The sequence below is a fragment of the Callithrix jacchus genome, chromosome 2 (genome assembly GCF_049354715.1).
Source record: "Callithrix jacchus isolate 240 chromosome 2, calJac240_pri, whole genome shotgun sequence".
Lineage (NCBI taxonomy): Eukaryota > Metazoa > Chordata > Mammalia > Primates > Cebidae > Callithrix > Callithrix jacchus.
The window spans coordinates 36643912-36656036 of NC_133503.1; the positions used below are offsets into that span (position 1 = coordinate 36643912).

General features: G+C 47.1%; 1 protein-coding gene and 1 non-coding gene across 5 annotated transcripts in view; one reads left to right on the forward strand and one right to left on the reverse strand.

The window, feature by feature from the left end:
* CDC23 (cell division cycle 23) overlaps window positions 1-4907 on the reverse strand; it is a 52801-nt gene extending 47894 nt beyond the window's left edge. For 2 of the 4 annotated variants that reach the window (XM_078360242.1, XM_054252516.2), the window contains exons 1-2: window positions 4834-4907; window positions 1275-2790 (exon numbers count right to left, since the gene is read on the reverse strand). In XM_078360242.1, coding sequence (XP_078216368.1) covers window positions 1275-1390 — 116 coding nt within the window. In that variant the 5' untranslated portion in view covers window positions 1391-2790; window positions 4834-4907. The remainder of the gene's footprint in view (window positions 1-1274; window positions 2791-4833) is intronic. The other 2 variants (XM_078360252.1, XM_035285634.3) reach the window with 1 other exon arrangement.
* On the forward strand, window positions 1275-1423 carry LOC118151933 (small nucleolar RNA SNORA57). Its single transcript, XR_004740325.1, has one exon. It is a non-coding gene; the product is annotated as a small nucleolar RNA SNORA57 (small nucleolar RNA).
* Window positions 4908-12125: the final 7218 nt, after the last annotated feature.

Below are 12125 nucleotides of genomic sequence, written 5' to 3' on the forward strand. Positions count from 1 at the left end.
CACCATGTTTGCCAAGATCGTCTTGATCTCTTGACATTGTGATCCGCCTGCCTCGGCCTCTCAAAGTGTTGAGATTACAGGCGTGAGCCACTGTGCCCAGCCTACATGCACTATTTTATTTACTACTCAGATCAATCATATGATTTTAAAAATTGACATTTATAATCATAGACTCTCAGAGAGACAGCCTTTGCCCCCTTGTCCCTAGTTTGTTTGTTAGTTTGTTTTGAGACAGAGTTTCACTCTGTTAGCTAGGCTGGAGTGCTGTGTTGCAATCTTGGCTCACTGCAACCTCTGACTTCCGGGCTCAAGCAATTCTCCTGCCTCAGCCTCCCAAGATTACAGGTGCACACCACCATGCCTGGCTAATTTTTTTGCCTATTTTAGTAGAGACAGGGTTTCACCATGTAGGCCAGGCTGGTCTCAAACTCCAGACCTCAAGTAATCTGCCTGCCTCAGCCTCCCAAAGTGCTGAGACTATAGGCATGAGACACTGTGCCCAGCCAGTTTGTTTTTATTTTATTTTATTTTTTGAGACAGTTTCACTCTGTTGCCCAGGCTGGTGTGCAGTGGCATGATCATGGCTCATTGTAGTCTCATCCTCCCCAGGCTCTGGTGATCCTTCCACCTCATCGTCCTGAGCAGCTGGGACTGCAAGGGTTTCACCATGTTGTCCAGACTGGTCTTGAACTCCTGGGCTCAAGCGATCCACCCACCTTGGCCTCCCAAAGTGCTGGGATTAGAGGCATGAGCCTTGGCTTGGACAACTGCTCTTGGCCATTTGTTTTTAAATTTAGAATAATCTCAGCATAAATCTTTCAACCCCATCTATCCCTAGGACTCAGCATCATTTTAGAAATTTGAGACCGATTGCAATGGTGCAGTCTCGGCTCACTGCAACCTCTGCCTCCTGGGTTTAAACAATTGTCCTGCCTCAGCCTCCCAAGTAGCTGGGACTCCACCGCCATGCCTGGCTAGTTTCTGTATTTTTAGTACAGACAGGGATTCATCATGTTGGCCAGGCTGGTTTTGAACTCCTGACCTCAGGTGATCTGCCCGCCTTGGCCTCCCAAAGTTCTAGGATTACAGGCATGAGCCACCATGCCCAGCTAAGTTTTGCATTTTTAGTAGAGACAGGGTTTCACCATGTTGGCTAGGTTGGTCTTGAACCCTGACCTCAAGTGATCCACCTGCCTTGGTCTCCTAAATTACAGGCGTGAACTACCACTCCCGGCCAACAGTTGTGGTTTTTTTTTTTTGAGACGGAGTCTTACCCTCCTTTCCTTGGCAGGGACTGGGCTTGTGGTCCTGCTACCCGTAATGTACAGAGGAAGAGGGAAAGGGCTCTGGCCCCCTTGGCATCATGTCTTCGGTGCTGGTGACTTCCCATCTGCTAGCTCTATCCTCAAGCGCCGAGACACCGGGCATAAAAAAAAGAAAAAAAAGAGTTTGCTCTGTTGCCAGGCTGAGTGCTGTGACGCAATGTCAGCTCACTGCAACCTCCGCCTCCTGGGTTCAAGCAATTCTTCCACCTCAGCCTCCCGAGTAGCTGGGACCACAGGCACGTGCCACCATGCCCAGCTAATTTTTGTATTTTTAGTAGAGATGGGGTTTCACCATGTTGGCCATGATGGTCTCAATCTCTTGATCTCGTGATCCGCCCACCTCGGCCTCCCAAAGTGCTGGGATTACAGGCGTGAGCCACCATGCCCGGCCAACAATTTTAATAATTGCTACTATTTCTTAAACTCTCACTCTAGTGTCTAATTTAATCTTCACAACAACTCTTCCAAGTAGGTACAATTATTCCTGCCTTATAGATGACAAACTTGAGGCTCAGAAAGTTGAGGTAAGAAGCAGTCAGGTCAGCAGTGAGCTGGGATTGGAACCTGGGTCTGTTTGCTCCAAATCCTGTGCTATTAAGCTCTAGGGGTAGGAGGCTTATACTACTGTGGTAAAGAACTTCCAAACTAGTTTAAAACCATAACATCAAATATATTTGTACTGTCTACAAATTTTATAAATTGCATTGATGTCAATGACTCATATGAGCTCATGGCAAATTGCAGCAGTCAGTGTAGGTTCAAATGAAGAACCTTATCCCAGGGAACAGGTGAGACTCCCAGCCCCAGGCTCTAGGCTGTGGTAGCTAAAGACCTAATCTGTTATGTGCAGTTGTTCAGCCATCAAGGACAGTGTCTTTTTTTTTTTTTTTTGAGATGAAATTTCACTCTTGTTGCCCAGGCTGGAGTGCAATGGCACAATCTCTCTTGGCAAGGACAGTTTCTTGACCTCCACAGATTCTCTAGTCTTCGAGTTCTCCCAAGTCATTGGGGATTGTGTGAGTTGAGCTCCTATTCCCAACTCCTATACCTTTGCACCATCTCCCAGCAAACTTTGGCCTCTGTAACCCCTTTTCAGATAAAAGGATATAGTACCCCCTAAGTTCAGAAAGGAAAGCACAACAAGGATTTCTGGTTCAAGGAGAAAACTACTTCCTTTACACTTGCCTTATTTTCCATTAAGATGGAAAGTTACGAATCAATCAGGAGAGAAAATTGCCCTCAGGACTGTTAAGCAGACACCTTTGCTCAAATCAGGTCCTGAATGCATGTGTCAAAAGCACCTCACACTCTCGTTCATTGCCAGCCAAGTCTCTGGGGGCAGTCCAATTGATTTGGGAGCATTCAGTCAGATCTAACATTCATTGCACACATCTCCTGTGTATTGTAGCTGCCAGGCTGGCCATCTGATTACTTCACATTCACTGGTCCAGTGGGCAAGGTGAATCTACAATGCAATAAGGAGAATACTCAGAAATGAAAGGCAGAGCTGCCATCCTCCACACTCCAGGATTCCCGAGATGAAAAGACCGAAGGCACTAAAACTTCCCCAGGTTTTAAAAGAATCGGGGAAGGAATTGTCAGTGAACTGTCGTGCAGGTGTTTGGCATAGATTAGCTTATTTTGTCTTCACAGTATCCCTACCAGGTAGATGCTATGATTACCTTCATTTACAGGTGTAAACAATATTTTGGCTATGGAAAGCAGAATTTTAAAACAATAAATTATAAATAGGTTTTATGGGTGAGCCATTCTCTTTAAAATGAATTTCTCCTACAGAAGCTACCTAGTAAGAGCTTTCTGGGCAGTGTGGTTCAGTGGTTATCATTTTTTAACTGCTTTGCCCTACTGTCATCGGCAATAAACTTTAAGCATGAAAAACTTTAAGCATGTAAGTTTTGTGGTCAGACAGATTTGGATACAAATCATGGCTCTTCCGGTAATCAGGAAAATGAACTCACTGAGTATTTCAAACAGTGAGAAGTTAATACTGTGGCTATAAGTAATGGAAGAAGTGAGAAGACAAACGGGAGACTGGGGCAACCCAGAGATTAGCAAGAGCAGGAAACCACTGCCATCCCGAGCGTGGGGGCCAGATGAAGGAGACGGAGCCAGAAACTGACAAGGTTGTGGGTATCCTAGCTTCTTCTGTCCTCCCACCCTCAATCTTGAGCCTGTGGCTCCCATTGTCCAAACCCAGCCAAAGCCAGCTGACAAGAGAGCCTGGGAGAAGCAGCCTGCCTGGGGATGGGATGGGGATGGAGTGTAGGGCTAGCCCACCTGTGACACAGAGTATTAGCAGGAGAACAGTGGATCTGAGGGCAAACAGACAAATGATGAGCCCAGCTCTTGCTACTTTCAAGTTCCTCCTATATAACATGATTTCTTTTTTTTTTTTGAGACGAATTCTTGCTCTAGTGCCCAGGCTGGAGGGCAATGGGACAATCTGGGCTCACTATAACCTCCACTTCAGGTTCAAGTGATTCTTCCACCTCAGCCTCCCAAGTAGCTGGGATTACAGGCATGCACCACCACACTCAGCTAATTTTTGTATTTTTTTTTTTATTAATTGTCAGTCATCCTTCAAAATAATTTTTGTATTTTTAGAAGAGACGGGGTTTCACCATGTTGGCCAGGCTGGTCTCGAACTCTTGACCTCAGGTGATCCGCCCGCCTCAGCCTTCCAAAGTGCTGGGATTACAAGTGTGAACCACCGCACCCTGGCTTATAACATGATTTCTATCTCACAGGGTTGTTGTGAGAATTAAATGAGCAAATGTAAGTAAAATGTTAGCACAGTCCCTGGCACTTAGTATGGAGGCAGCTACAAACTAGATTTCTCCTAGATGGGAACACCAAGGTTCAGACAGATTAATTTACTCAAGGAAAAAGCTTGGGGAGGTGGGAGATCAGTATGATCTTGGGTAAGTCATTTCTTTGAGCCTTAGTTTCCTCACCCTACCTACTCCCTGGGCTGCTAAGGGGATTCATTCCTTGGGCAGATATGTACTGAGCACTTGCATCTTCAAGGCATTTTGGCTGCAGCTACACAAGGCAGACCCATTAAGTCCCGCTCTCCTGGAGCTTATAGTCTGGTCGGGAGAAAGACAGTGTACAGAACCACCACCACCTTCTTCTCCTCCTCCTCTTCCTCCTTCTCCTTCTTCTTCTCCTCCTCCTCCTCCATTTCATTTTATTTATTTTTGCATTTAGTTGGGGACAAAACCTTCTATAGATCACTATATAGTCCCGCTGTGATAAATGTCACAAAGTGCTGTGAGGGTGGGTGACATGATGGTCTGGCCTGGTTTAGGGAGGTCAGGGCGGCTTCCCAGTGACTCGCCTGGACCTGCGGCATGAGCTAGCTGTGTTCAGGAGCCTGGGTGGAGTGCGCTGGAAACAGTAGCAGGGGCTCTTTGGAATGTTTAAACATTAACCCAGCCATCGCCATAGCGCCCCTGGCCTCCCCGGGCCAGGCCGCGACACTCACCTGCCTCCGAGGGCCTCCAGCAGTGAAGACCGGACCGCGCTGCGCCAGGACTCCGGGGCTACCCAGGCAGGGGCGCTCTTCCGGCCCGGCCTCCCGCCTCCGGCCCAGCTCTGACGCTCCGCCCGCCCAGAGCCCCGAGCGGCAGCTGATGGTCGACTAATGCGTACGGAATTTTCGTGGAGTTCGACCCTCGGCCCGCGACCCGCGCGGAGAGCTAGCGGTGGCGCTGGCCGAGCATGTTAATTCCCTTTGTATCGATCCTGCCGTTAATGACATAACCTTCTCCCCTAATTAACTGACAACTGCATTAGGCTGCGCGCCTCCTCCGCTTGCCGCCCACGAACCGCAACTTCCCCCACGCGGTTCCACCCGCGCTGGTGCGGGGCTGGGGCGCAGCGCGGATTCAGCCCAGGCTTCCGCTGCCATGGTGGAGACAAGGGAATAGTGTTTCAGGATTAGGATGCCCCTGCCATCCACGTCAGCTCAATAAACGTCTGCCGTCATTTATATTGCTGTTGTTTATCTCTTTGTTTCACTAGGACCCAAGAGACAGAGTGGAAATCGGGGCTTGGAGAGGTGAAGGTACATAGGCAATAGCCACGGATGTGCAGCAAGCTACCGGGAGAGGCAGGACTCCTAACCTCCTAAGCAGCCTTGGACTCCCAAGTTTGTACTGTTAAGCCCTAGGCTATTCTCCAACGTGTAATTTAGACTCTACTAAAGGTGTTATATGTGAAGTGCTTAGCAGAGTATCTGGCAGGTAATGAGCACTCAGTAAACTTTAGTATGTCAGGCTAATTTACAGAAATACTAATTTGTGTTTATTCTCCTTTGCCTCCCCTTTTCTGGGTGGCCAGTTAAGTCAAATGGCCAGGTTTTCCAATTCCTTGGGCAGCAGAAAAAGCAGAGGCAGTAGGCTTGATCTCTTGCTAATTCAAACACAGGGATCCCAATTTTTGTGTAATTTAAAGGATCATCATCTCACACACACGCACATACACACATTCACGCTATATGCTGGAACCAGGACAGGGCTTAACCTCAATTTCATTTGTAAAATACAAACACTTGGCTAGTCAGTGGCTCACGCCTGTAATCCCAACACTTTGGGAGGCCAAGGCTGGTAGATCACCTGAGGCCAGGAATTTGAGACCAGCCCGGCCAAAATGGCAAAACTCCATCTCTACTAAAAATACAAAAATTAACTGAGCCTGGTGGCACGTGCTTGTAATCCCAGCTACTTGGGAGGGGGAGGCACTAGAATCACTTGAACCTGGGAAGCAGAGGTTTCGGTAAGCTGAGATAGCACCATGGTACTCCAGCTTGGGCAACTGAGTGAGACTCTGTCTCAATAAATAAATGAATGAATGAATGAATGAATGAATGAAAGAAATAGCAATTCAAGCACCCTGCCACTATTCATTAAGTTGAGTTGGCATTTGAAGGTGAAGAAACTGAGGCTCAGGGAGGTTCATGGAATTGTCTCTACATGGTACTAAGACTTTAGGACTGGAAACTCTCTTTCCATGCTTCACCCATCACCTCTTCTTTTTCCCTTTACTTGCTGGGAGTTACCTTCCCACCCAAGTTGCTGAGCTTGCATACTGTCTATTTCCTTCCGGAGAAATCCAGATTTGACAAGTCCCGAACACCCAGCACTGAAGGAAATATTAGATCAATACACCCACCAGCCAGCCATTTCCTCTTCCTCTCTGACAAACCTATGAGGCACCACTTTTTAGCAAAAAGGCCCATCATTTTTTGACTGAAGCTCAGCAAGATTAAGCAACTTGCCTGAATTCACCCAGCTGATGGTTTTGCTGAGACTCAAACCCAGATTAAGTTGGATCTACTTTCCATTGTGTCCTTTAGACCACAGTCTGCTTTCTTTGACCAGCTAGGGGGCTGCATTCCCTAAGACAGTCTTGACATGTAATTCCTGAGGAATTGAGTGTATGGCATTTGGTTTGGGAGTTCATTTCTGGGCTCCTTCACCACAGATCTCCCTCTCTTCCCCTATAATGGGGAGCCAGCCAGAGTCAGAAGGTCTCTTTCAGAAGACACAAGGAGGCTTTGTGATGGTGGCTGTTAAAAGGGCACAGGCAAAATCTCCCTGGGGCAAAGTTGGGAAATGAGGCAAGTCTCTTAAGTGCCAGGCTCACCCTGTTATTGGGGATGGTGGTGAGATCACCTCCTCTCTGACCTTCCACTATCTGATATGCTTATTCTTTGGGCCTCCCCCCCGACCCCTTCCTGAGAAACATATTGCCCGTCTCTGCCTATTGAGAGCTTCTCTTCATCCTTTGATGTCCTACTCAAATATTTCCTCCTCCATGAAGCCTAAGTGATCGCCCCATGCTGAATTACTTGGCCCCTTCTCAGGAGTCTCAGAGCCACTGGATGACATATGCACTTCACTGTAGGCGCAGAACCTGCTTCAAATCCACTTGCCAATGATTAGCTTTGTGAGCTTGGTCAAGATTTAACCTCTAATCATCTGTTTCTCCAACTTAAATGGAAACAATAGTCCCTGCCTTCACAGGGCTGTGAAGAAGTTTAATTTGGATTATGTATGTGAGTAAAGAAAAAATGTTCTCTCTATATATTCATGGCCTTAATTTCTCCTCTAGGGGAGCTTGGAGGGGAAGAAAGGGTTGTGATGAGGGGTTGCTTTGTGTATACAATACAGAGAGACAGATGAAAAAATTATGTATTTATTTATTTAGAAACGAGTTGCTGTGTCGCCCAGGCCGAGGTACAGCTGCTCCATCATGGCTCACTGCAGTCTCAAACACTCAAGCTCAGGCAATCCTCCCACCTAGCCTCCTAATTAGTTAGGACTACTTGCCACCACGCCTGGCTAATTTTTAAATTTTTTGTAGAGATGGGGTCTTACTATGTTGCCTGGGCTGGTGTCAAACTCCTGGCCTCAAGCAATCCTTAGGCCTCAGGAAAAGAGGATTTTAAGTTTTGCTGTGTATATTTTTCAAAAGATTGTGCAATCATTATTCAAATATTATGGATGCTAGATTGATACCATGTGGAGACAAGACCATGAAAAGGCTCAGCTTTTATTTTAATTTTTTGAGATGGCATCTCAGTCTGTCACCTAGACTAGAGTCTAGTAACATGATCAGGGCACACTGCAGCCTCTACCTCCCTGACTCAAGCAATCCTCCCACCTCAACCTCTCAAGTTGCTAGGTATCTGAGACCACCGGCACAACCACCAGGTGCAGTTAATTTTTATAATTTTTGTAGAGACAAGATCTCACTACGTCGCCCAGGCTGGAAGGCTCATCTTTTAAAAGGATATGCATGGGCCTGGCATGGTGGCTCATGCCTGTAATCCCAGCACTTTGGGAGGCCAAGGTGGGCGGATCACGAGGTCAAGAGATCGAGACCCCCCGCCCCCCGGCTCTACTAAAAAAAAAAAAATACAAAAATTAGCTGGGTGTGGTGGCACATGCCTATAGTCCCAGCTATTCGGGAGGCTAAGGCAGGAGAATTGCTTGAACCCGGGAGGCGGAGGTTACAGTGAGCCGAGATCGTCACTGCACTCCAGCCTGGCACCTGGCGACAGAGTGAGACTGTCTCAAAAAAAAAAAAAGGATATACATGTAAAGCTCTTAGCACAGTGTTTCATAGCTACCAAATACTAAAATAATGATGTCTCTATTGTTTATCCATCTCTACCATAAAACTTGTCTTCATCTCTGTGCCAACCTACTTTCTGCCCTACTCAGCCAACAGTACGTGCTCAGTAGGAAGAAACCAAAAGCCAACCAAAGTCTGGGAGGACCAGGCCCTTGAAACAAATGCCCTAACACTTCAGCTGATGATAGCCACTGGGAGCAGGGTCAGCACCAGGGAGGGCTATTTGCAGGCATTCTTCTGTGGGGGATGGGCTCTCACATCCTGCTTGTCACTGTTCCCAGCCCAAACACAGGCTCACTTCATCCTCTCACCCACACATACCGACCTCTGTCCTAGGATGTCACTAAAGAGTGAAGGGGCCATGACTGGCCAGGGATACCAAACAGGCCAAGCCAGAATTCTGCACACAGTTCCCTGGGACTTCTGCCTATTCCACAGGGCCTGGCTTGCACACCAGCAGCCCTGTAGTTGGGTGTGTCCTTAAAGGTTAACCCTCCTCCAGGACAGCAGGGTGGGGAGATAAGTGACAGGAAGACCTGAGAGTACCCCCTGCCACTCACAGAACTCCAGTCACAGCCGACTGCTTATTCTCCCTGCAACACTGCCCTTTCCAGTCCCTGCATTTGCTCATTCTGATCTCTGAGGTGCCCTCCCCGCATTTCTGCCTAATAAACTCTACTCATTCTTTAAGGCCTAATCCAAATAACTTCTCTTCCAGGAAGCCATTCCTGCAGTCTGAAAGAGCTCCCTCTGACCCCACAGCCCTTATCCTGGCCTGTTTTTATTTAGGATATGGGGTCTCACCAAACACTGGACAAATGCAACATGGATCAGAGATTGTGTGGGGGAGTCAGGGAGATTGAGGTTTCATTCCTGGACCAGACACTTGTTAGCCCTATCACCTTGCTTGGCCTCACTAAGCCTTGTTGTAAAACCGGGAAAATAAAATAGGATAGTTATGAAAATTAAATGAGAGAATGCTCATTAAGCCATTAGCATGGTGCCTTGTACACATTAGGCTCTCGTGTTAGCTATTATTATTATTGTCTCTGTCTCTCTTCCACCTCCACACCCGCCCATAGCATCTCAGATAAGGCCTTGATTAGCTCAATATCTGAAGGTGGAATTTTATTGAATCAAGCAAGTCTCTCAGGTTCTAGATATGAGAAGGCTTCCTCCAGAAAGAAGTGGAGATGCTAAAAAGGGGCTGAAGTTTCTAAGAACAAGAGACCCCAGCTGGGTGTGGTGGCTTATGCCTGTAATCCCAGCACTTTGAGAGGCTGAGGCAGGTGGATTTGCATAAGCCCAGGAGTTCAAGACCAGCCTGGGCAACATGGCAAAACCTCGTCTTTACTAAAAATACAATTAGCCAGGCATGGTGGCGCACTCCTGTAATCCCAGCTACTTGGGAGGCTAAAGCATGAGAATCACTTGAACTCAGGAGACAGAGGTTACAGATTGTGCCACTGCACTCCAGCCTGGGCCACAGAGCAAGACTCAGTTTCAAAAAGAACAAGAGATCCCAAGAGAGAAATGCGCCCATGACTGTCAGTCAGATGGGCTCTAAAGGGAAAGTTGGAGGGTTATCTGCCAAAGAAATGGTAATGCGTTTGTTGAGGAAGGAAAAAAACTTTTCTTCTACCTTCTGATTTTCAGTACCTGGAGGCCTGTGAATCAAATTTACAAAAGACAGATTCACAGAAGAAAAGGGAACACACTTTTTATTAATTATTTATATGCATGGGAGTTCAGAGAAAAGAAGTTAAATTCAAAGAAGCAGTTAGACTTAGGGGCTCATATGCCCTTTTAGCTAAAGAAAGATGATTTGGGCTCCAAGGGACAATGAAGTGTCGGGAATTGACTAGGAAATACATGGGGGAACAAATGGAAGTTAAGTAATATTTTAGTAAGGTCTGTTTATGCAAACTCATCTTGGTGTCAATTTCCCTGTTATTTATTTATCTATTTATTTATTTTGAGATGCAGCCTTGCTCTGTCACCCAGGCTGGAGTGCAGTGAAGTGATCTCGGCTCACTGCAACCTTTGTCTCCCAGGTTCAAGCCATTCTCCTGCCTCAGCCTCCTGAGTAGTTGGGACTACAGGCATGAGCCACCATACCCGGGTAATTTTTGTATTTTTAGTAGAGATGGGTTTTCACCATGTTGGCCAGGCAGGACTCAAACTCCTGACCTCAAGTGATCCCTCCTTGGCCTCCCAAAGTGCTGGGATTACAGGCGTGAGCCACCACATCTGGCTGAATTCCCATTTTTGGTGATAAGAGTCACTTTTCTTTGGGAGGCCGAGGTGGGTGGATCACAAGGTCAAGAGATCGAGATCATCCTGGTCAACAAGGTGAAACCCTGTCTCTACTAAAAATACAAAAAAATTAGCTGGGCATGGTGGTGCGCACCTGCAGTCCCAGCTACTCGGAAGGCTGAGGCAGGAGAATTGCTTGAACCCAGGAGGCAGAGGTTGCGGTGAGCCGAGATCATGCCATTGCACTCCAGTCTGGGTAACAACAGCGAAACTCCGTCTCAAAAAAAAAAAAAAAAGAGTCACTTTTCTTACTCTGGTATAGGGAGAATGCCTTTTTCAAAGGAAAATTTATGCCCTGCTTTCAGGCAGATAAGAGGAGAGAGATCTCTTCCTGCTCCTGTTGAACCTCCATTGCTTTCAGCTCAAAATGTTTCCTATGCCAAAATTACATATTTTGCGGTAGCATATTTTGATTCCCTTGACTTGTCTTACTCTTCGACTGCCAGGACCAAAAATCTAGTAGGCCCTGCAGTAGCAAGGTCTTTTCTGTAGCCATAAAGAACCTCCACTCAGCTCTAGCTCCCAGGGTGGTCCTCAGACCCAGAGAAGTCATGGCACATCACCCAGGTTCGGTTCCTACATTCTGCCCCTCAGGGTATCCAAGAAGGAAATGAAGAGAAGACACTCCCAGGCCTGGGAGGAAGCCACTGAGGCAGCAAAGCCAGAGCTCTGGTGATTGTTAAGATCCACCTAAATTCCCTAACAAGAGTCCATGTTTTGGGGTGTGCTATGGAGCGGCACTGCCTCCTCTGAGAGCTGCCCTCTACTGATAAGTCTGGGATCAGGATCCTGTAATTACTTTAGTAATAAGTGTCGCTAGGCTTTCTTTACCCAGCTAATAGGCCTGGGATGGGACCTTGGCCCAGAAAAGCCAATCTAGAACCCGAGCCCAGATAATCTGATTTCCTCTCTCTGTGAATTTGGAATTGGCATGGAGATGAGAGATCAGGTAGCTGCAGCCACTGGACCTAGCCATTCAGAGGAAGTAGGTCTGCAGAGAGAAGGTAGTAGATGGTTCAAGATGTCTAGGGCTTCAAGAGATGGTTCCCAACTCACCATTTCCAGTTTCCTCAAAGCCTGGCTGAACTTCTTGGAATTGGGTTGCACGATACTCCCCGTTTACTAAGTAATTTCAGTGTTGCTGTTCCTGGCAGTCAAAAGGCCATTGACTAAGATGCCAACTTTCTCTGCCTTCATGACTTGTACAAGGTCCCTCAGGGCTTATGCAATAGACTCAGAGCTGTATAGCTTCCAGCCTGGAGTTCAGACCTTGAATACCAAGTCTCCCAGGGGCAGCCTTACCAAAACTTGAGCCCACAA